This window comes from Ahaetulla prasina, chromosome 15 (assembly GCF_028640845.1).
Source record: "Ahaetulla prasina isolate Xishuangbanna chromosome 15, ASM2864084v1, whole genome shotgun sequence".
Taxonomy (NCBI): Eukaryota; Metazoa; Chordata; class Lepidosauria; order Squamata; family Colubridae; genus Ahaetulla; species Ahaetulla prasina.
Window position 1 is genome coordinate 17,938,111 of NC_080553.1, and position 20,121 is coordinate 17,958,231.

The window sequence follows — 20,121 nt, forward strand, 5'->3', positions numbered from 1 at the left end:
TCATCCAGATGTTCTGGTCAGAGGCAGGTTGAGGAGGAGGAGGAGAACGCCTTGTCTTGAAGTCTGCTGGGAAGCGACTTCTTCACCCTGGGGGGGTGGTGGTCAGAGAGGATTCATTCTTCCTATTCACCCCCTCCCCAACTCTTGGTGACCCCCCTCCATCTGAGACTTAGAATTCCTTCCCTTTTCCATAGCAAATGGATTGCCGTCTTCAAAACCCAGGCGTCCTCCTTCTCCACACCGTTTCCTAGCATCCTGGAGGCCCTCAAGGTCCATCTGAGATCCTGGAGGAACCTTCCTTGCATGGTAGATTCTTGGCATTGGGGGATTGAGACCTAAGGGACCAAGGTTGTAGACCCCTGCTTTAGACTGTGGATTTCAAAGCCCCCCCCAATCCCTTTGCTTGACATCTTCGTGGCTACTATTCCTAGTGGCCCTAGCAGCATTGTCGGGCCGTGGTCATGGCTTGCAAACCACAGTTGTTTGGTGGCTTAAAATGGGGGTTGGGCAGGAGCCTTGCTTGGCTCCGAAGAACGAGACTTTGCATTTTAAATCCACCTTGATTCTTGAATGCTCAAGACGTTGGTGGAAAGGCGCATCCTGGGTTCAAATTCAGCCCTCTGTGACATGTGTCGTCACTCTGCGGTGGGTCAGGAGATCTGGAGTCTGCTGTTTCTCCAAACGTTGTGGAGCTTCTGCAGAAAAGTTTGCAACACACCTTTACAGTAACTTTGAAGACTTTAAGACCGGTGGACTTCAAGTTCCAGAATTCCCCAGCCAGCAACACTTGTGTGGACTTCAACTCCCAGAATTCCCCAGCCAGCAACACTTGTGTGGACTTCAACTCCCAGAATTCCAGGCTTTGACGTAAAGCAAGGATCTCCACCCTCGGCGACTTTAAGACTGGTGGACTTCAACTCCCAGAATTCCCCAGCCAGCAACACTTGTATGGACTTCAACTCCCAGAATTCCCCAGCCAGCAACACTTGTATGGACTTCAACTCCCAGAATTCCCCCAGCCAGCAACACTTGTATGGACTTCAACTCCCAGAATTCCCCCAGCCAGCAACACTTGTATGGACTTCAACTCCCAGAATTCCCCAGCTAGCAACACGTTGCTGGCAACACGTTGCTTTACGGCAAAACCTGGAGAACCAGCCTAGCTTTAATGCAAGGTGTGATGCTGGTCTGGGGCCTCTGGTGGTGCAACAGGCTAATGCAGCCTATTATTAACAGCAACTGCTTGCAATATTGCAGGTTCAAGTCCCACCAGGCCCAAGGTTGACTCAGCCTTCCATCCTTTATAAGGTAGGTAAAATGAGGACCCAGATTGTTGGGGGGCAATAAGTTGACTTTGTATATAGTATACAAATGGATGAGGACTATTGCTTAACACAATGTAAGCCGCCCTGAGTCTTCGGAGAAGGGCGGGATATAAATGCAAAAAAAAAACAAAAAAACTTGTATGGACTTCAACTCCCAGAATTCCCCAGCCAGACACACTTGTGTGGACTTCAACTCCCAGAATTCCCCAGCTAGCAACACGTTGCTGGCAACACGTTGCTTTACGGCAAAACCTGGAGAACCAGCCTAGCTTTAATGCAAGGTGTGATGCTGGTCTGGAGCTCCCTTCACCTGCCGCTGTCCTCCTCTCTCGGGGCCGCAGCCGTGAGGTCCCTCCTTTTTCCCTCGAAGGCTGCCAGGAAAGCAGAGGCCGGGCTGGGGCTTCGGGGCATTATGTCATCTGGCTGCCTTTTCCCTGCGGAGTTTTGCAAGCAGCCCATGCAAGGCGCGCGATGTGTCAAAAGTTTTTGTCATTTATTAAACCACAACTTTTTTCCATCCTTGGTCATTTCCGGTTGAGGACGTTTGGGGCAGGGAGAGGGTGGCTGGCGGGGAAGGTTGGGCCCAGCTCTCTAACCACACGGCCTGAACCCCACATCCCACCCCACCCAACCCCTCCCGAGCTGCTTATTTTGGAAACTCGGTTACCCCGAGGGTGTGTGTGTGTGTGAACTGAATGTTTTCTTGGTCGGTTGGTTGTTTTCCGAGGGGCGCTGGAAGAAAAAGGAAAAAAAAAAATAGAGAGAGAGACAGTTGTTAACTCCTGCCTTTTGTGGGTGGGGGAGTGGGATGGGGGCCAGTTTTCCAGGCTCCCCCCCCCCAAAAAAAAATTCTTTCCCAGTCTTGTTTGCATGCGTGGGTTATTGGGGGGAAAAAACTCCCGTCTCCTGAGGCGCAAAGTGGATATTACAATTTGTTGTTGTAACACCATGAAGTTATGGAAAGTTTGCATAAGGGATGGTTTTAGCCTGCTTGCAAAAGAGGGGAGGAAAATTCAGAGTTTTGTAACGTTGGCGGCTTAATAGGGGCAGCTGGCCAGGCGGGGCAGGTATCACCAGTCCAGTGCAAGGGGCATTGGTGGCCGGACACTGGGGGGAACTGGGAAACTAGGCAAAGGGGTGCCCTCTTCTTTCTTTCTTTCTTTCTTTCTTTCTTTCTTTCTTTCTTTCTTTCTTTCTTTTTCTCTCACTTTCTCTCTCTCTCTCTCTCTTTTTCTTTCTCCCTCCCTCTCTCTCCCTCTCTTTCTTTCTCTCTTTCTCTTTCTTTCTCTCTGTCTTTCTTTCTCTTTTTCTCTTTCTTTTTCTTTTTTTCTCCCTCCCTCCCTCTTTTTCTTTTTCTCTCTTTCTTTCTCTTTTTCTCTTTTTCTCTTTATTATCTTTCTTTTTTCTTTTCTTTCTCTCTCCCTCCCTCTCCCTCCCTCTCTTTCTTTCTTTCTCTCTCTCTTTCCTTCTTTCTTTCTTTCTCTCTCTCTCTCTCTCATCTCCCCCTCTCTCTCTCACTGTGCAATTTGCTAAATGTCCTTTTTTCTGACTGCATTTTTACTTATTTATTAAATTTATATGCTGCCTGTCTTGTCGTCCAGAGTGGCGGCTGGTAGAGGTGTAACCCTGCCTCTCCCTACTCTGTTGTGCCTTCATTGAATGCAAAGGGATTCAAAACGATTTCAAAGTCATTGTGCCGTTTCACGAAGCACCAAATGTGGGAATACCTTCGTTTTCCTTGTTTTCCTCTGGCTTCTCACCCCATATGCAAAGTTTGCAAGTCTTTTGTATCTTCCCTGGTCTAAGCTTAGTCTAGGGATCTCCAAATCTGGAAACTTTAAGACACGTGGACTTAATTCCCAGAATTCCCTGCGTTGCTAGCTAGGGAATTCTGGGAGTTGAAGTCCAGCAGTCTTGAATTTGCCAAGTTTGGAGACCCCCCCAGCCACAGACATTTGGGGTGTTGTCTCCGTTCCCTTTTTTCTCAATGGATTATCAGAGTAAAGCTATTCTACTCCCTCCCCATAAAACCTTGAAAATATCCTTAATTTGACCAATGAATTTTTGGAGCCTGAGACATCCTAATCTGCAGAGTCTGAACTAGCCCCCACCCTCCACACACACACACACACACACACACACACACACACACACACACACGTATGATGAAGGAAACACTTCCTGTAGGTATCGGAAACAGAGCTCAACATTTGCGTGTTTTCGAAATGATCTTGTGTGCAGCAACTCAGCCCTTCCAGGAACGTTTTTTCGAGAAGGCTTCTTGTGGCCTTCGGGAGGCCTGGCGAGATTTTGGCTTTTTGTCAGCAGGAAGGAACTCAAGATAGTGGATATTCCTCCCAGCCCTCCCGAAATCTCCGCTGCTTTTGTAGTTGCTCTCCAGGTTTACAAGTTTAACCTGGCTGGAGGTGAAGTTGCTTTGGGGTACTTCCTCCCCAAATCAATCAATCTCTCTCTCTTCCCCTCCCTCCCTCCTTCCTTCCTTCCTTCCTTCCTTCCTTCCTTCCTTCTTTTATCAATCTGTCCCTCTTTCTCTCTCTCTCCTCCCTCCCTCCCTCCTGCCTTCCTTCCTTCTTTCATCAATCTCTCCCTCCCTCCCCCCCTCCTTCCTTCCTTTCCTCCCTCCTCCCTCTCTCCTCCTCCCTTTTCCTTGCTTCCTTCCTTCCTTCATCAATCTGTCCCTCTCTCTCCTCCCTCCCTCCTCCTTCCTTCCTTCCTTCCTTCCTTCCCTCCCTCCCTCCTTCTTCCTTCCTTCCTTCCTTCCTTCCTTCCTTCCTTCCTTCCTTCCTTCCTTCCTTCCTTCCTTCCTTCCTTCCTTCCTTCCTTCCTTCCTTCCTTCCTTCCTTCCTTCCTTCCTTCCTTCCTTCCTTCCTTCCTTCCTTCCTTCCTGCCATTGCCTCTTTAATGGCGGTTGCTGCTCCCAGATCACCCCCCAGAACTCTGCAAGTTTTCAGACAAGTTTTAGGGTCTGCTCCCCCCACCTAATCAGGAAGCTCCCCAGAAAGAGCCCCCATCCTTCAAAAGCCTTTTGCATAAGCTACCTCTTCCTGTTAGGGACTCCATGGCCCATAATCCAGGGTTTGATTCTTGGAGACACCCTCCCTCCTTGCAAAGACACGGAACCTGCGCCTTCCCTTGCCACATATATGGATGTTCGCTCCCAAGTGGCTGATTTCTGCGCCCCCCCACCCCCAAAACCACACACCTCTCTTGCCTCCCTACGCGCGCGTGCGCGCACACACACACACACACAGAGGAATCTTTTTTTGCTGTCTCAGCATTCTGCTTCATCCATCTGGTGTCTCCTCTTGCACAACTGCCTGGGGATCAGTTTGGGGGAGGGTGATCAGGGAGGGGGGAGGACGCATTTTCTCCAGATCTGGCTCTCTCTCTCTTGTTGTTGTTGTTGCTGCTGTTGTTGTTCTGATTTCCTGCATGGCTGGATATCTGTCTTCCTTCGGCTGGGATGTGCACACGAGCCCCATCTGTTTCCTGTGTTCTGGGGCTGAAGGCAGTCATGTGTTTGGTGGGAAGAAGCATCGGCGGAAGTTGGGGAGGGCAGGCTGGGTGGGGGGGGGCGCCTGGCTCGGGACACCCCCTTGGCAAAAAAAAAGAGGCGAAAATGTGCAGCCTCCCCATCCCCCACCCAGCTTTCGTTTTCAAATCCGCTTTAATCTGATGGAAAGCGGACTTTTAATCCTCCCGGAGGCCTTTGGCCCTTAGAGCGAAGTTCACCAACGGCCTCTGGCTTGCCAGGGGCCCCAATTGCTGGATTTTTTTTTATTGCTGTTATTATCTATAAAACTATTCTTATCTGTTTATTTTATCTCTTGCGTTTTTATCGAGAGGTGATGCAAATGTGCCATATGATAAAGCAATCAATCTAAAAAACTTCCTTCCCTTCCCTTTCCTTTCCTCCCTCTTTTCTTCCTTTCCTTCCCTTTCCTTTCCTCCCTCTTTTCTTCCTTTCCTTCCCTTTCCTTTCCTCCCTCTTTTTTTCCTTTCCTTTCCTTTCCTTTGAAAATATGTACAGACCCCTCACATCCTGGACATAAACTGTTTCAACTCCTACCCTCAAAACGACGCTATAGAGCACTGCACACCAGCACAACTAGACACAAGAACAGTTTTTTCCCGAAGGCCATCACTCTGCTAAACAAATAATTCCTTCAACACTGTCAAACTATTTACTAAATCTGCACTACTATTAATCGTCTCGTAGTTCCCATCACCCATCTCCTTCCACTTCTGACTGTATGACTATAACTTGTTGCTGGGAATCCTTATGATTTATATTGATATATTGACCATCAACTGTGTTGTAAATGTTGTACCTTGATGAAGGTATCTTTTCTTTTATGTACACTGAGAGCATCTGCACCAAAGACAAATTCCTTGTGTGTCCAATCACACTTGGCCAATAAAATTCTATTCTATTCTATTCTATTCTTTCCTTTCCTTTCTCTTTTCTTCCTTTCCTTTCCTTTCCTTTCTTCTTTCCTTTCTCCTTTCCTTTCTTCCTTCCTTTCGTCTTTCCTTTTTCACAATGAAATATTCTCCCTGAAAATGGTTTTGTTTTGACAGACAATTCAGCAGCAGCATAACACACTGGCTTAAAAAAAAAAGTGATGTTTTGCCCTTGAGCAGAATGAAAGTGTGCGGTTTTTGTTCGTCTTTCCTTTTTCCGATTTCAAGAAGAACACACAATATCAACTCCTCCCTATCCAGTCTGAGAAACTCACTGGCCTCCTCTCCTTGTGCCTTCAGATTTCTCCACCTGGTTTCTGTCTTTGGGAGGCCTGCCATTGCTGCTCTCTTTTCTGCAGGCTGGGAAGGATGGGCGTTGTAGTCCAGCACATCTGGAGGCTACAAGGGCCACCCCTCTGGGACGTAGTCTAGCCAATCAGGGACACCAGGGTGGGAAAAATTATTTTTCTTTCTGCATTTTTTTTCAACCTTGCGAAAAGAAATTTCCTGGCATTGTCGAAAATTTGGAATCTCCTTCAGCATGGAATATTTAAAGGCCCCAAAATGCTCTTTTTTCAACAACAACAAAAAAAGAATTAGTTTTATTGTTTGGATAAGTTAGTGGAGGAGAAGAGGAAGGAAGGAAGGAAGGAAGGAAGGAAGGAAGGAAGGAAGGAAGGAAGGAAGGAAGGAAGGAAGGAAGGAAGGAAGGAAGGCTGTGTGGGATGTTGGCTGTTTGAGGGGGAAGTTTCTTTTCAACTTTCTGGTTCGTTTTTAAACATTCAAGAGCTCTTATTGAGTTACTCATTTCTGTCTTGCTAATTACTCGTTCTTAAAAGGGTTGCAAACAGGGAAAATATAAAAAATGCTAACAACCTTTTGAAAGCACCCGTAGGTGAAATCCACCTGTTAGGGGTGCAGGAGACTGAAGCGAGGAAGACTTTGGTGAGGGGGGGGGGCAGACACGTGGAACCCCCACCTCTCCCTGCCCTCCATCCTAGCTGGGCATCATGCAAATTCCAGCAGCCCATTTGGTAATTCGATCTATTAGATCAGAGGTCTCCCAGCTTGGCAGCTTTAAGCCTTGCGGACCTCAACTCCCAGCGTTGCTGGCTGGGGAACTCTGGGAGTTGAAGTCCACAAAGCTGCCAAGTTGGGAGACCCTCGCATTGGATACAGACGTTTAAAACAGTACAAACCAAAATGTTATTCTGGGGTTTTTTTGACTCCATTCGGTGCGCAACTGGCAAAACATGCAGATGTTAAGGATTTTTCTTGGGTGAAATTGCAGAAACACTTGTGTGATTTTTTTAAAAAAAATAATTATTTTGATCTTTAAAATGCAAGGAGGTTATCCGTTCTAAAAGACTTGAATAGGCACTTTTGTCTAGCTGGCTGCGGCCCCTGGGGGAATTTTTGCACTGAAGGAAGGCTGCGTCCTTGATCTGACCTTGCAATCGCATTTCTGGGATTGTTGTGAATGGTGCCGAGTCCTTCAGCCTCTCTTCTCTTTCTCAGAAGTTGTGGGGCCTCCAACACGGGAGGTTTTCATGAGATTGGACAACCCTTTGTCTGAAATGGTATTGCTAGTCCAGCTTAAACGGGGTTGGACTGGAAGACCTCCAAAGGTCCCTTCCGACTTGAAGATTCTGTTATTCAAGGCGCGTGGAAGGAATTGCAGAAAGTCACCAGATTCCTTTTGGGATCTTCTTCTGTGGCTTTAATCAGGGGTGGATCCTGTACATCCATATCATATCATATGATTTTTGATTCTGGAACCCATCAATGCCTGGAGCTCTGAATGGGCTGGATAAGTATTTTTTTTAAAAAAAAATATATCTTCCAACCGAAGTTAACACCAAGCAAGCTTGCTCTGTTGTGCAAATAAAATTCCCATGTTTTGGATCGACCTGTGGGTCAAATAAATAGTATTGGCTCAGCTGCTACCACCTTGGCCTTGGCTTCAGAGGTTCCAGGACCAAGCAGAGAGGACTAGAAACTTGGCATACTACTTCTAAGGGAGGAACTGTGGCTCTGCCGCGGGTATCTTGAAGGAACCCTTGTGTGTGAGTTACCCACCGCTTGCGAACGGCCCCTGGGCCACCCAAGAGCCTTTCAAACTCACGGCGTTCCTTCAGATTCCCGGAGAAAGCCTGTCCTGGCGTGCCACAGCGTGCCACAACTTTATCATCGGTGGGAGGCGTCTTTCGTTCTTTGCAAACATTGTGTGTTCTTGCTCGTTTTGTGAGCCTCTCTCTCTCTCTTTCTCTCTCTCTCTCTCGCTCTCCGTTTCCAGTTCTAAGGGCCTCGAGGTTCTTCTTTCTCTGAATTGCTGTTTCTTCGAATTACTCCCCTCCCAAGAACACACGTGGCCAAAAAGTGGTTTCTGAGGTGACGCACGGTGCAGCGCCAAGAACTTCCAACTTGTCTGCTTCTTGGGCACGCTCGGGGCAAGTCTGGGCACGCAACCCTCAGTAGCTCCGTCAGTGGTACGGATTTGGCAAATTTCACAGCTCTTGGGAACAAACAGAGCGCAGGGAGCTGTCTCCCGTCTCTTCCTCGCCCCCGTGTCAGCATCTGGGCTGCAGGACTTTGGAAGGAGGCGGAAGGCATGGCTGTGGGTGCCTTCCTCTGCTTACGTTGGGCGTCGGAGCCTGTCCTGGGTGGTGGGTTGGACGTAGGCCAATAGGACATAGGCCAACCACCACCCTGGAAAGAAGAGGGGGTCAAGCTATTCTCCAAAGCCCCTGAAGGCAGGACAAGAAGCAACGGGTGGAAACTCATCAAGCAGAGAAGCAACTTAGAACTGAGGAGGAATTAATTTCCTGACAGTCAGAACAATTAATCAGTGGAACAGTTTGCCTCCAGAAGTTGTGGGTTCTGGAGACTTTTAAGAAGAGACTGACAGCCGTTTGTCTGAAATGGTGTAGAGTTTTCTGCCTAAGCAGGGGGTTGGATTAGAAGACCTCCAAGGTCCCTTCCAACTCTGTTATTCTATTCTATTCTATTCTATTCTATTCTATTCTATTCTATTCTATTCTATTCTATTCTATTCTATTCTATTCTATTCTATTCGATGCTTGTGGGGTGTTGCTACCTGAGAAAAGGCCAGCTCTAACTCTGATCAGCTGCTGCTCTTTAGGGTCCCTTCCAATGCTGGGTGTTGTTGTTCCCTGTTCAGACTAGGGTTAGCTGGAAACCAGCTTTCTTGAACGAAAAGCATCAGTGAAGCTGATAGAAGCCCCTTCTTGGCGTCTCTTTGTCCCCTGGTCCTCCCGCTGTCATGGTTAACCCTGGGATGGGAAGTCTGACTTCTGAACTGAAATATTTGACCAGGGAGGCCTCCTGAGCGGTTTTCCCAGAAGTGTTTTGGATTCCAGGATTCCAGACGAATCTTTCTCAACCCTGCTTGGAGGTCCCGGAAATCGAATTTGGCTTCTGGCCCAGCAGAGCATCGTTTCTCTCACTGGTCGGGCATGGCGGTTCCTCCTCAACCGTCGGCTCAACTAATTGCCTCAGTTTCTGGCTAAAGCTCCTTCAAAGAACGTCCGTAACCTCCATGAACGGAGGCAGATATATACGGTACGCGTCCCAGGGTCACGTTGCAGGATCCAATCAGTCACCGGGACTGGAGGTTTATTCATCCAAATGTTTAGACTTCTCCATTTTGGAGAGAGAGAGAGAAATTCTCGGAGGATGGGATCCAGCACAAGTCCAGAAGCTCGTGACCAACCAACCCAGATTGGATCCTGCACCATAATCTTCATCACTGTTGCAGCTGTGAAAACACCTGGCTCTCCAAGGCAGGGGTCTCCAACCTTGGCAACTTTAAGGCTGGCGGACTTCAACTCCCAGAATTCCTCAGCCGGATGTGCTTGTTTCTTTTTCTCTTACCCGCCAAAGTGGAGAGATTGCAGAGGAAGGGATCATAAGAGAGTAACCAAAGCTGGCTGGGAAATTCTGGGAGTTGAAAATCCGCCAGCCTTAAAGTTGCCAAGGTTGGAGACCCCTGCTCTGGAGAGCTGGAATGATGGATGTTGTAGTCCTGATACCCGCCTTGGTTTCGAAGCATCGCTTTCAATGATCTGGTATGTCCACTCCTCGCCTCTCCCTTATATATATATATTTTTTTTAAAGGCAAAATACGGGTCAGCTTTTGAGTTGTCCGTCCGTGGCTTGTTGCCTGTTACAGCTGCCATGCCACTTTTCTGGTGAATAAATACAGCCAGTCTTCGACGTACAACCACAACCGAAGCCAAAAATTGATGTTTATAGCCTGAGTGTCGTCCCTGTTTTACGGCTTTTCTTTCCACGGTTGTTGAGTGAGTCACTGCAGTCGTTAAATTTAGCCACATGGTTATTAAGTGAATCTACCTTCCCCCCCCCGGACTTTGCTTGTCAGAAGGTTGACAAAGGCGATCACGTGGCTCTCAGCCCCCCTCCCCTCAGGACACTGCGACCGTCATAAATGTGAGTCAGTTGCCAAGCAGCCGAATGCAAATCACGTGACCATGGGGGGGGTGTTGTTGTGACGGTCGTAAGGGTGAAAAATGGCCACAGATCGCTTTGTCCAGTGCCGCTGTACCTTCAGACGGTCACTAAGTGAACCATTGTAAGTCGAGGATTACCTGTATGATTAAAAGGCACTGAAGGGGAAACGATCCCATGCAGAGCGATGGCTGTGGTTTAAAGGAGGTTTGTTTGTTAGACCCTGGTTTAATTCCGTTGTCCAAAAAAATGCCGATAAACTCTTGGGGGGGGGACGACAAATACAATCAGCTGTGGCTGCTGACACATTTCGCTGAGCAGGCGTGGAAAACCGTTCCTCCCGGACTTTTCCCTTTGGCTCCCCAAGAGTAAACTTGAGTGCATTTTTGGCTACTCGGACATCCTGTTTCCTGTGCCGCGATGCTGGGTCGCTCGGACGTTGGACGTGGTCTGGGTGCAAGGGGTGTGTGTGGCCTGAGGATCCGCCTTCCATTGGGGAGCCCAGGCTCTTGGCTCCTCCTTGGGCTGCAAGGCTTCTCGCCCGGGGGTGGGGGGCTGGAGCAGGGGCAGAAGGGGATGAGGGGCGAGGGAGTCCCACCCATTGGGGTTTCGTTGATCAGCTTTGGCTGGGGAGGCATTGCAACACTCGGACTAGGAATGAGTTGGGTGGGGGGTATGATCCATGGGTGCAATCCAATTTTTTTTACTACCAGTTCTGTGGGTGTGGCAGGGGAAGGATACTGCAAAATCTCCATTCCCTCCCCACTCCAGGGGAAGGATATTGCAAAATCCCCATTCCCACCCCACTCTGGGACCAGCCAGGTGGGGTTTTTAATTCGATTTTAAATGGGGTTTATTTTATATTATATATTTCAAATCTAAATTTAGGCTATATTGAATAAGTTTTTTAAATAGTTTTTATTGTAATATATTGTATTGTTTTATCTGGCTGTTCACCGCCCTGAGTCCTTCGGGAGAAGGGCGGTATAAAAATTAAAATATTATTATTATTATTATTATTATTATTATTATTATTATTATTATTATTATTATTATTATTATTATTATTATTATTATTATTATTATTATTATTTGCCGGTTCTCCGAACTACTTAAAATTTCCACTACCGGTTCTCCGAATGGCTCAAAATATCCGCCACCGGTTCGTCAGAACCTGTCAGAACCTGCTGGATTTCACCCCTGGTGTGATCTAACTTTCTGAAGACCAGTCGTTGGAGTAACTTTGATCCTTTGCCCTCTGCCCGCCCGTTCTTCGAAAGCCCCGGCTGGAAAGATAAATAAGCGATGCCCGATTTCCTTTTGTGCGCTTCCCTGGGCTTTGCTTCTTCTTCCCTTTCGCGGAGGAGCCGCCTCTTCCCTCCCCGGCCGTTGGGGTTGTTTTGTTTGCCGCGATCGATCGGGATGTTTTGGGAGGTTTGTGCACCCAAAGGACGCTCTGTTCCCTTTTGCAGGGCATCTGCTCAGGCCGCAGGCCGACCTCTTTATCTCTCGCAACCAAACGCCGAGTTTTCGGTGGCTTTGTGGTTCAGGATTCCGATTGGAGGGACAACTGCAAAAGCCCAGAGCTCTTATGGGGCCCAGGGAAAATGGGGTTTTTTTTCTTCTTTTTCTTTCTTTTCCTTTCTCTCCCTCCTTCTGTCTCCTTCCTTCCTGCCTTTCTTCTTTCTTTCTTTCTTTCTTTCTTTCTTTCTTTCTTTCTTTCTTTCTTTCTCTAATGCTTTCTCTCCCTCTCCCTCCCTCCCTTCCTTCTTTCTCTTTCTTCTTTCTTTCTCTCTCTCTCCCTTCCTCCTTCCTTCCTTCCTTCTTTCTTTCTTTCTTCTTTCTCTCTCTCTCTTTCTCTCCCTTCTTCCTTCCTGCCTGCCTGCCTGCCTTCCTTCCTTCCTTCCTTCTTCCTTTTTCTTTCTCTAACTCTTTTCTCCCTCCTTCCTTCTTTCCTTCCTTCCTCTCTCTCTTTTTTGATCTATCTTCTTTCTCTCTCTCTCTTTCTCTCCCTTCCTTCCTTCCTTCCTTCCTTCCTTCCTTCCTTCCTTCCTTCTTTCTTTCTCTCTTTCTTTTTCTTTTCTCTCTCTTTCTCTCCCTCCTTCCTTCCTTCTTTCTTTCTTTCTTTCTTTCTTTCTTTCTTTCTTTCTTTCTTTCCTTCTTTCTTTCTTTCTTTCTTTTTCTCTCGCTCTCTTTCTCTTTCTTCTCTCTCTCTGTCTGTCTCTTTCTCTCCTTCCTTCCTTCCTTCCTTCTCTACTTTTCTCTATTTTTGAACTGAAATGTAAATTTGGGTAGTACACACAAGTGTTTAAGGTTGAGGAGGAGGCACAATATACCTCTGAATGAACCCAGCTCTTTACTTGCAAATAGGAAAAAGCGCATAAGGAGAAGAGCACCAAGAGAGTTAGCTCTTTCTTCCCTGAGGCATTAGCTTTCTACTTGCAGGGACTAAAACCAAATCAAAAAGGTTTTTGGCCGTACCTGTAGCCAGTTGGGCCCTCGTGAACTTGGGGTGGGGTGGGGGGAAGATGTTTGCAGGAACCTTTGGAAGACATGATTTCCGGGGCCTGCTTGTCTGCTGGGCTTCCCAGCTAAGCTGCATACAGGAGCCTTAAATATGGCCTCACCCTGTTTGGATTTCACATCGTTTTTCCCTTCACGATAAAAGACATTTTTCAGAGCAGATTTTCCAGCAAGAAAATTTGCCAAGCCTGTTGGAAGCCAACAAAGAGAAACAAAATCAGAGTGGATAAGATATAACTTGCAAAACGGAAGAAGCTTTTCTTTGCCTTCCACACTGAAGCTGTTTCTCCCCCCACCCCCGGTCCTCCCCCAATGCATGAGCAATCTGGACCCTCTCCTCCCCCCACCAGTCCATTTCCCCCCAGCTGTCCTCGCAGTTGGCTCCAAACTGCAAACCGGCTGTGACTCATGCCCCCCCCCTGCAAACCCCAGGAGGAGGCGAAACCCGGAACGGACGGACGGAGGTTGCCTGACCCGGACAGGGAGCCGAAGTGGCTGAGACCCAAATAGATGGGGGTGGAATCGGATATTTGAGGAGCCCTCCCTCCCTCTCTTTCCCCCCTCCCCCCCTTAGGGATTGAAGGAACTTGGCTGCAGCCCTCCCTCCCTCCCTCCAGCCCCGGTACAGCTGAGTGTCCCAAAAGCTGAAAATTGAACCGATTGGATCCTGCACATTATAAATAGATTTATTTTAGCAGTTTTGCTTTCCTGCAAGGTGGACCCTCCCCTCTGCCCCCCCCCCACCTTGGCGGGTTTTCCAGTGAGAGTGCAGAAAAGGCAATGCAGGGGCTGAATTCCCAAAGGGGAAACCGAGGCAGGCCGAGGGGCTGTTTATAGGACTGGAATTTGGGATTTGGCCTTAGATGCCCTCTTGGCTGGATGTCCCGGGAATCTCCCGGATATGGTCAGGCTCATGATTCCCAGCCTGCCCAGTTTTACCAGTTCAGCCCTGCCTGCCTGGGCCAGTTCTGAGGCTTGTCTTAAGCAGAGGCAACAACAGGTGAACAAACTACAAAAGCAGACCTGCCCTCAGAGCGTGGAGAGAGAAAAAAAAGAGCTTAAAAAACGGCTTTTAACCACCTGCGGTGTGTTTCTTCCCGAGAACTTTGTGTTGACAGAAAAGCTTAGGAAGGAATTCGATGCCGGACGTTGTCATTGCTCGAGCGATTTTCCCAGCCCTGGTTTTAACCTGGGCTTCCCGATGGCCCTCGCTCTCCCCTCGCTCTACTTTTGGGGGGCAAGACACGGGTCTCCCCCCCCCACCTCTTCTGGGGGTGGGGAGGGAAGCAGGGATTTGGCCCTCCCTCCCCGAGGGATTTCACAGACGTTGGAATCCAAAGAGTTTCCTGCCGCTTTGACATGAAGTTGAACTTTGAGGAAAGCTGCTCCCTGCCCAGATAAGGCTGTGCCAGGATGCTCTGTGTGTGTGTGTGTGTGTGTAAGAGAGAGAGAGAGAGAGATTGGGGGTACCACTTGCGTCTCTTGCACGGACACCGCCACCCCTCGCCACACTTGCTCCGGATCCTCTGGGAGTCAAGAACAGCGGGCCAGGACTCTCCGCTGCAAAAACACACACACCCCCACACACCCCCAGTCCGCCCGTGGGCCTTCCGATGGCCTCTCTCTCACTCTGGCTTCTCCTTCTCTTTCGGCAGAGCTCGAGGCCCAAACTGCGTTCCCCTTGCGTGGCCATCCAAGAGACCCGGGCCTGCACTCGGCTAGAGATGCCCGACCACCTGCATACCTTTGTGGTCAAGGTGAGACGCTTCCTTCCCCCATGGCTGCGAGCAGGGAGGCCTGGCCTTCTCCCAGGGGTGAAATGTAAAATTTGTTACTACCGGTTCTGTGGGCGTGGCTTGGTGGTGGGGGGTAATGTGACTGGGTGGGCGTGGCCAACTTTTAAAAAAAAACTTTTAAAAGCATTTTTTCTACCACCTCTTCAGCCGAAGAGGTGGTAGAAAAAATGCTTTTAAAAGGCTCTGACGATCCAAGTTGAGTTGCCTGATCGTCAGAGGCTTTTTTTTTTTTACTTTTAAAAGCATTTTTTCAGCTGAAGAAAAAATGCTTTTAAAAGATTTAAAAAAAAAAAAAAACCCTCTGATGATCGCGCGGCTCAGCTGGCACGGGGGGAGGGGGTGCATGGATTTTTGCTACCGATTCTCCAAACCACCTGCTGCCATCGCTACCGGATTGGGTGATCCGGTCTGAACCGGGAGCATTTCACCCCCTGCCTTCTCCCCACCTGGCGCTCTGGGACCTTCTTAGATGCCTGTGCTCAGGGACAGGATTTCTCTCCAGAAAGCAGAGGGGGCTGCGGCAATGCAAGTGGGGAGCCGTGAACCCCAGAAATAGCAGACCTCATGAGGTGGGCTGGGGAGGGCTGCCTGCGAACACCACCCCGCCGGCCCTCACCTGCCTGGCTGAAAACAGCAGGTTTTCACTTAAGAGAGCTAAAATGTGCTTCTGGGATTAGAGGAGACACCCCCCCCCCCGGAGAAGTCATCTCACACACACACCCCATTTTATCTGGAGAGGTTTGGGATTTATCTGCGGTGGGATTAATGCCTCGCTTCTCCCCAAATCCCTGCCCCGCAGGTAAACGCGTCCACCGAAATAATATTCCAGGCTAGAGACGAGCAGCAACTGGCCACTTGGATAACGGAGATTCAGCAGTACCTGCCCAGGTGAGTCGTTTTGGTGGGGGGGACAGGAGCCAAAGGTGGATGCGGTCTTCCAAAGAGGTGGGGCTTTTGAGGACTGCTCTCGGAATAAACCACCTCCATTTTTATTTTTTTTCGTTCAAGGCCACAACTGGCTGTAAAGGCGTGAGGCGTTCGGGGCGCTGGGACTTGGTTTTGTGGCTGGGGAATTCTGGGAGTTGAAATCCCGACGTCTCAATGTGGCTGACGTTAAGAAACCCTGGCTGAAGGACGGACAGAAGGAAATGGCTGTAGCTCAGGGTGGAACTTACGGGGGTCCTTGGTGCTCTCTTGAGTTTTGGTCAGCGCTGATAGCGTTACCCAGCTGGGTTGTGAAATGTCTGCAAGAAGACTGCCAAGCTCAGAAGCACCACGGACCCCCATCCTCCTCCTCCTCCAATCCCTTTCTCTTAGGATTGATGATGTTCCTTAGTCTGGCACTGAAATGCCTGCAAGAAAACAGCCAAGGTCAAAGGGCATTCCAGGCTTCACCTGGCTTCAAGGACTTTGCTCACCTGGCTTTGGCTATCCGCCAGGAGACCTGCACCATTTCTGCTTGTATTGATAGCCCTGTGAGGCCTCTATCCAGACCCCAGCAAAGGCGGATGGGAGCACCGTTAAACCTGCTTTTCGCCCAGGGGAAAAATCTAAGGTTCTCGGCTGCTACGAAACCTCGCCCTCCACCCGTCCTCCTCCTTGCTCCCAACCTGCCTGTTTCATCACGTCCCCCTCCCTCTTCATTTTTCCAGGTCGGAAGGAGGCAACCTCGAGGGGAGCCCAGACCCTCATTCGGAGGCCGGCATCCCCAGTCCTGTCAACAGCAGCACCGACTCCCTGCACCAAGGTGCCTGGTGGCTATGGGGCATGGCATGGATGGATGGGTGGGTGGGTGGGGGAGGAGAATGCAAAGGGCTTGTTAGCCCTGATGACCCTGGGGTTGGGGGCGGGGAGATGGGGAGGGGCTTAGGAGAGAGACTTGGCTGGGAGAGACACATTGGTGGGGCAGGGGCTTTTGCCCCAGCAGCTGGTGGGATCTCTCTTGATCCCCAGCGAGGCTTTGCTTATTGCCTGAAATGCAAAATCTCCATGTTTCTCAACTTTGGGAATTAGAAGCTGTGTGGACTTCAGCTCCCAGAATTCCCCAGGCTGGCTAGGGAATTCTGGGAGTTGAAGTCCATCCACACAGCTTCTAGTTCCCAAGGTTGAGAAAGCACAGGTTTAGAATAGAATTAGAATAAAATTCTTTATTGGCCAGAAGTGTACATAAGGAGGATAAAATACATTCATCCAGAATAAAAAGATACAACACTTCGTGATAGTTACTAATAAGCTATCAAATCGTACTAGAGAACAAGTAAAAACAATATAAATTGAAAGATACAAGCCACATGGTTATAGTAATAAGCGGGAAGAGATAGATACTAGTAAGGAAGAGAAGAAAAATAGTAATCCATTTTTTTTTTACTACCGGTGGGCGTGGCTTGGTGTGGCTTGGTGGGCGTGGCAAGGGAAGGATACTGTAAAATCCCCATTCCCATCCCACTCCAGGGGAAGGATATTGCAAAATCCCCATTCCCATCCCACTCCAGGGGAAGGATATTGCAAAATCCCCATTCCCTCCCACTCTGGGATCAGCCAGAGGTGGCATTTGCCGGTTCTCCGAACTGCTCAAAATTTCTGCTACGGGTTCTCCAGAACCTGCTGGATTTCACCCCTGAGTCTTGGTAAATTATTTGACAGTGTTGTGGGAATATGTTGTTAAACACAGTGAGGGCATTCGGGGGGAAAAACTCTCCTTGTGTTAATCCACCTATAATGCCCCTACTAAAACCCTACTTTCTCCCCAGGGGCCTTGCTCTCCAGGCCCGCCGAGCAGCCGGCCCAGAGGATCGACCACTACTTGTCCGCCTTCCCCTGGTTCCACGGCCCCATCTCGCGGGTCAAGGCCGCCCAGCTGGTCCAGCTGCAAGGCCTGGAAGGCCACGGGGTCTTCCTCATCAGGCAGAGCGAGACCCGCCGGGGGGAATACGTGCTGACCTTCAACTTCCAAGGCAAAGCCAAGGTGAGGAGCTGGCCGCGGTTCCTTTCCCCGCCACAAGAGGGAGCTTAGATCAGGCACAGATCGGCGGCCTTACCCGGGTTCACACAACCCTGGTTGGCGTTACGTCTCCCAGCCGATTCTGGTTAGGAGACAGGCCGAACTGTTCTTCCTTTGGAAGTGCACGCAGTCCTCCACTTACAACCGTTCGCTTAGTGACCGTTGAGTTACAACGGTGTTGGGGAAAGAAGGGACTTACGACCGGTTTTTCACATCACGTGATCTGGTCACGTGGTCTGAATTCAGACGCTTGGCAACCGTTTCATATTTACGACGGTCTCAGCATCCTGGGGGTCACGCGGTCCCCTTTTGCAATCTTCTGTCAGTGAGAAAGCCAGATTCACTTAACGCCCAGGTCACTAACCTAACAATGGCAGTGATTCACGTAACGACCGTGGCAAGAGAACTGATCAAGCAGGACAAAACTCCCTTAACCAGATGGTTCGCTTAGACATAAGAGGTTCCACTGGGCTCCATCGTGGTCGTAAGTCGAGGACTTCCTGTACAGACTTTGTGCCAAAAAGGGACTCCCGATGCAGGGCTGTTGAGATAAAGCTTCTAGTCCTCATGGAGGTCTAGAAGCCAGGGAAGTAGAAAGTGGGGTTCCTAGAGAGCGTGAAGGACTCGTTCCTTGCCCTGGCTGTACTGGGTGGGTGGGGTGGAGAGGAGGCTCTGGGGAGGTGGGGGCAAAGCGCGTAACGTCTCTTGTGGGTTCTTCGGCAGCACCTGCGGCTTTCCCTGACGGAGCGGGGCCAGTGCCGAGTTCAGCACCTGCACTTCTCCTCCATCCTCGACATGCTGCACCACTTCCAACACTGCCCCATCCCCCTGGAGTGCGGCACGGCCTGCAACGTCCAGCTCTCCCGGCATGTGGTGGTCATCCCGCCCCTGCAAGGTCAGCTCTCCTGCCGGGACCCTTGGTTGGTTGGTTGGTTGGTTGATTGAAATGGTCTCCCCCACCCCCACCCCGTGCTCCCCCCCACCAGCTTTGGACACCCAATGGCATGGTGGGCCCGGTAGGCCCATTTTTTGCCCTCCCCAAGCTCCAGATGGTTTCTAGGACAGGGGTCTTCCAACCTTGGCAACTTTAAGCCTGGAGGACTTCAACTCCCAGAATTCCCCAGCCAGCTTTGCTTACTCTCTTATGATCCCTTCCTCTGCAATCTGGGAGTTGAAGTCCTCCAGGCTTAAAGTTGCCAAGATTGGAAGACCCCTAGGAGCCTGGGGAGGGTGAAAACAGCCTTCCTCATCCCCCCCCTTCTTTCCTTTGAACCTGCAGCTTCCGGCCACCCGGCCACCTTCCCTCCGTCCGTCCACCACTGCACGCCCGAGGTCAGCTTCGTCCAGCTGAGTCCGGCCGGCTGCTCCCGGATCCGCCTGGCCGACAACCTTCGCCGCCACTCCGTGGAGCAGATCTTCCACCTGGTGCCCCCTCCCGAAGAACTGGCCAGCAGCCTCCAGCACAGCCCCAGCACGGCCGCCCCGGGCCCTTCGCCTGCGGCCCGCCAGTGGGACAGTGACTACGAGATGGACGTGCAAAGCAGGGCGCACCTCCGGGCGGTCAGCAACCAATACACCTCCCTCTGACACAGCTGGGGGAGATCCCCCCTCCCCAATGGCCTTTGCCCAGGACACTGAATGGCCCTGCCGGAAAACTCTTTCCAGCTGCCTTTTGTATGCTCTCTTCCGGATACGACTTTTCCATCAGGATCCCTTCGGCCTGTGTGCCCCCCCCCGCCCCCCCCCCCGGTCTCTCATCGGTTTGCACGTCTTCCTTTTTCCGTTTAGCCTTTTTTTTTTTTTTTTGGTGGTACCTGCGATGTTTGGAGTGGCCAGTTGGGGTGTCCTACAGCTCCAGATACCCGAACAAGGCCAGTTAAAGGCAAATTCCTCTCGTTTGCAAAGCCAGCACTTCCGTTCAGATCAAAACCAACCCCACTCCCTCCTTCTCTTCCCTTCGTTTCTCCTTCTTTCCTTCCTGTCTCCTTCTCTTCCCTCCCTTTCCCTTCCTCCCTTCTTTCCCTCCCCTCCCTCCCTCCCTCCCTCCTTTTCCTGCCCTCCCCTCTCCCTCCCATTCTTTTCATTTCTCCTTCCTTCCCTCCTGCCTTCCGTTTCTTTAATTTCTCCTTCCTCTCTCCTTCTCTTCCCTCCCTTTCCCTTCCTTCCTTCTTTCCCTCCCTTCCTTCCTTCTGGGTCAAGATGTCCCAGTCTGGCTGCGAAGGCATTTCAGAAGCTGCTCCTTCCCTTTAAAAACCCTGAGAAAAATCGCTTCCACCCCCTTTAAAATAACTTTAAAACAAACCAGCAAGGCTGCCTTAAAACCAGCATTTCAGAAACTGGGGAGTCGCCCAATCCGGGGCTCTTTCCACGGAAGCACAGCATTGCTAGCCCCTCTCTTTTGCCAAGAGCTAGCTTTTTCCTCGGCCTTGTGTCGGCCTATGTCAGAAGTCGAAAACCTATTTTGGGAGGGTAGGTGGGGGGTGAGGAAATGCACAAACAGCTA

General features: G+C 50.0%; 1 protein-coding gene across 3 annotated transcripts in view; it reads left to right on the forward strand.

Moving 5' to 3' along the window:
- Positions 1-19,909, forward strand: part of SH2B3 (SH2B adaptor protein 3) — a 31,951-nt gene extending 12,042 nt beyond the window's left edge. For all 3 annotated transcript variants that reach the window (XM_058158149.1, XM_058158150.1, XM_058158151.1), the window contains exons 3-8: positions 14,477-14,578; positions 15,417-15,505; positions 16,270-16,364; positions 17,368-17,582; positions 18,342-18,513; positions 18,898-19,909. In XM_058158149.1, the coding sequence (XP_058014132.1) occupies positions 14,477-14,578; positions 15,417-15,505; positions 16,270-16,364; positions 17,368-17,582; positions 18,342-18,513; positions 18,898-19,205 (981 nt within the window). In that variant the 3' untranslated portion in view covers positions 19,206-19,909. The remainder of the gene's footprint in view (positions 1-14,476; positions 14,579-15,416; positions 15,506-16,269; positions 16,365-17,367; positions 17,583-18,341; positions 18,514-18,897) is intronic.
- Positions 19,910-20,121: the final 212 nt, after the last annotated feature.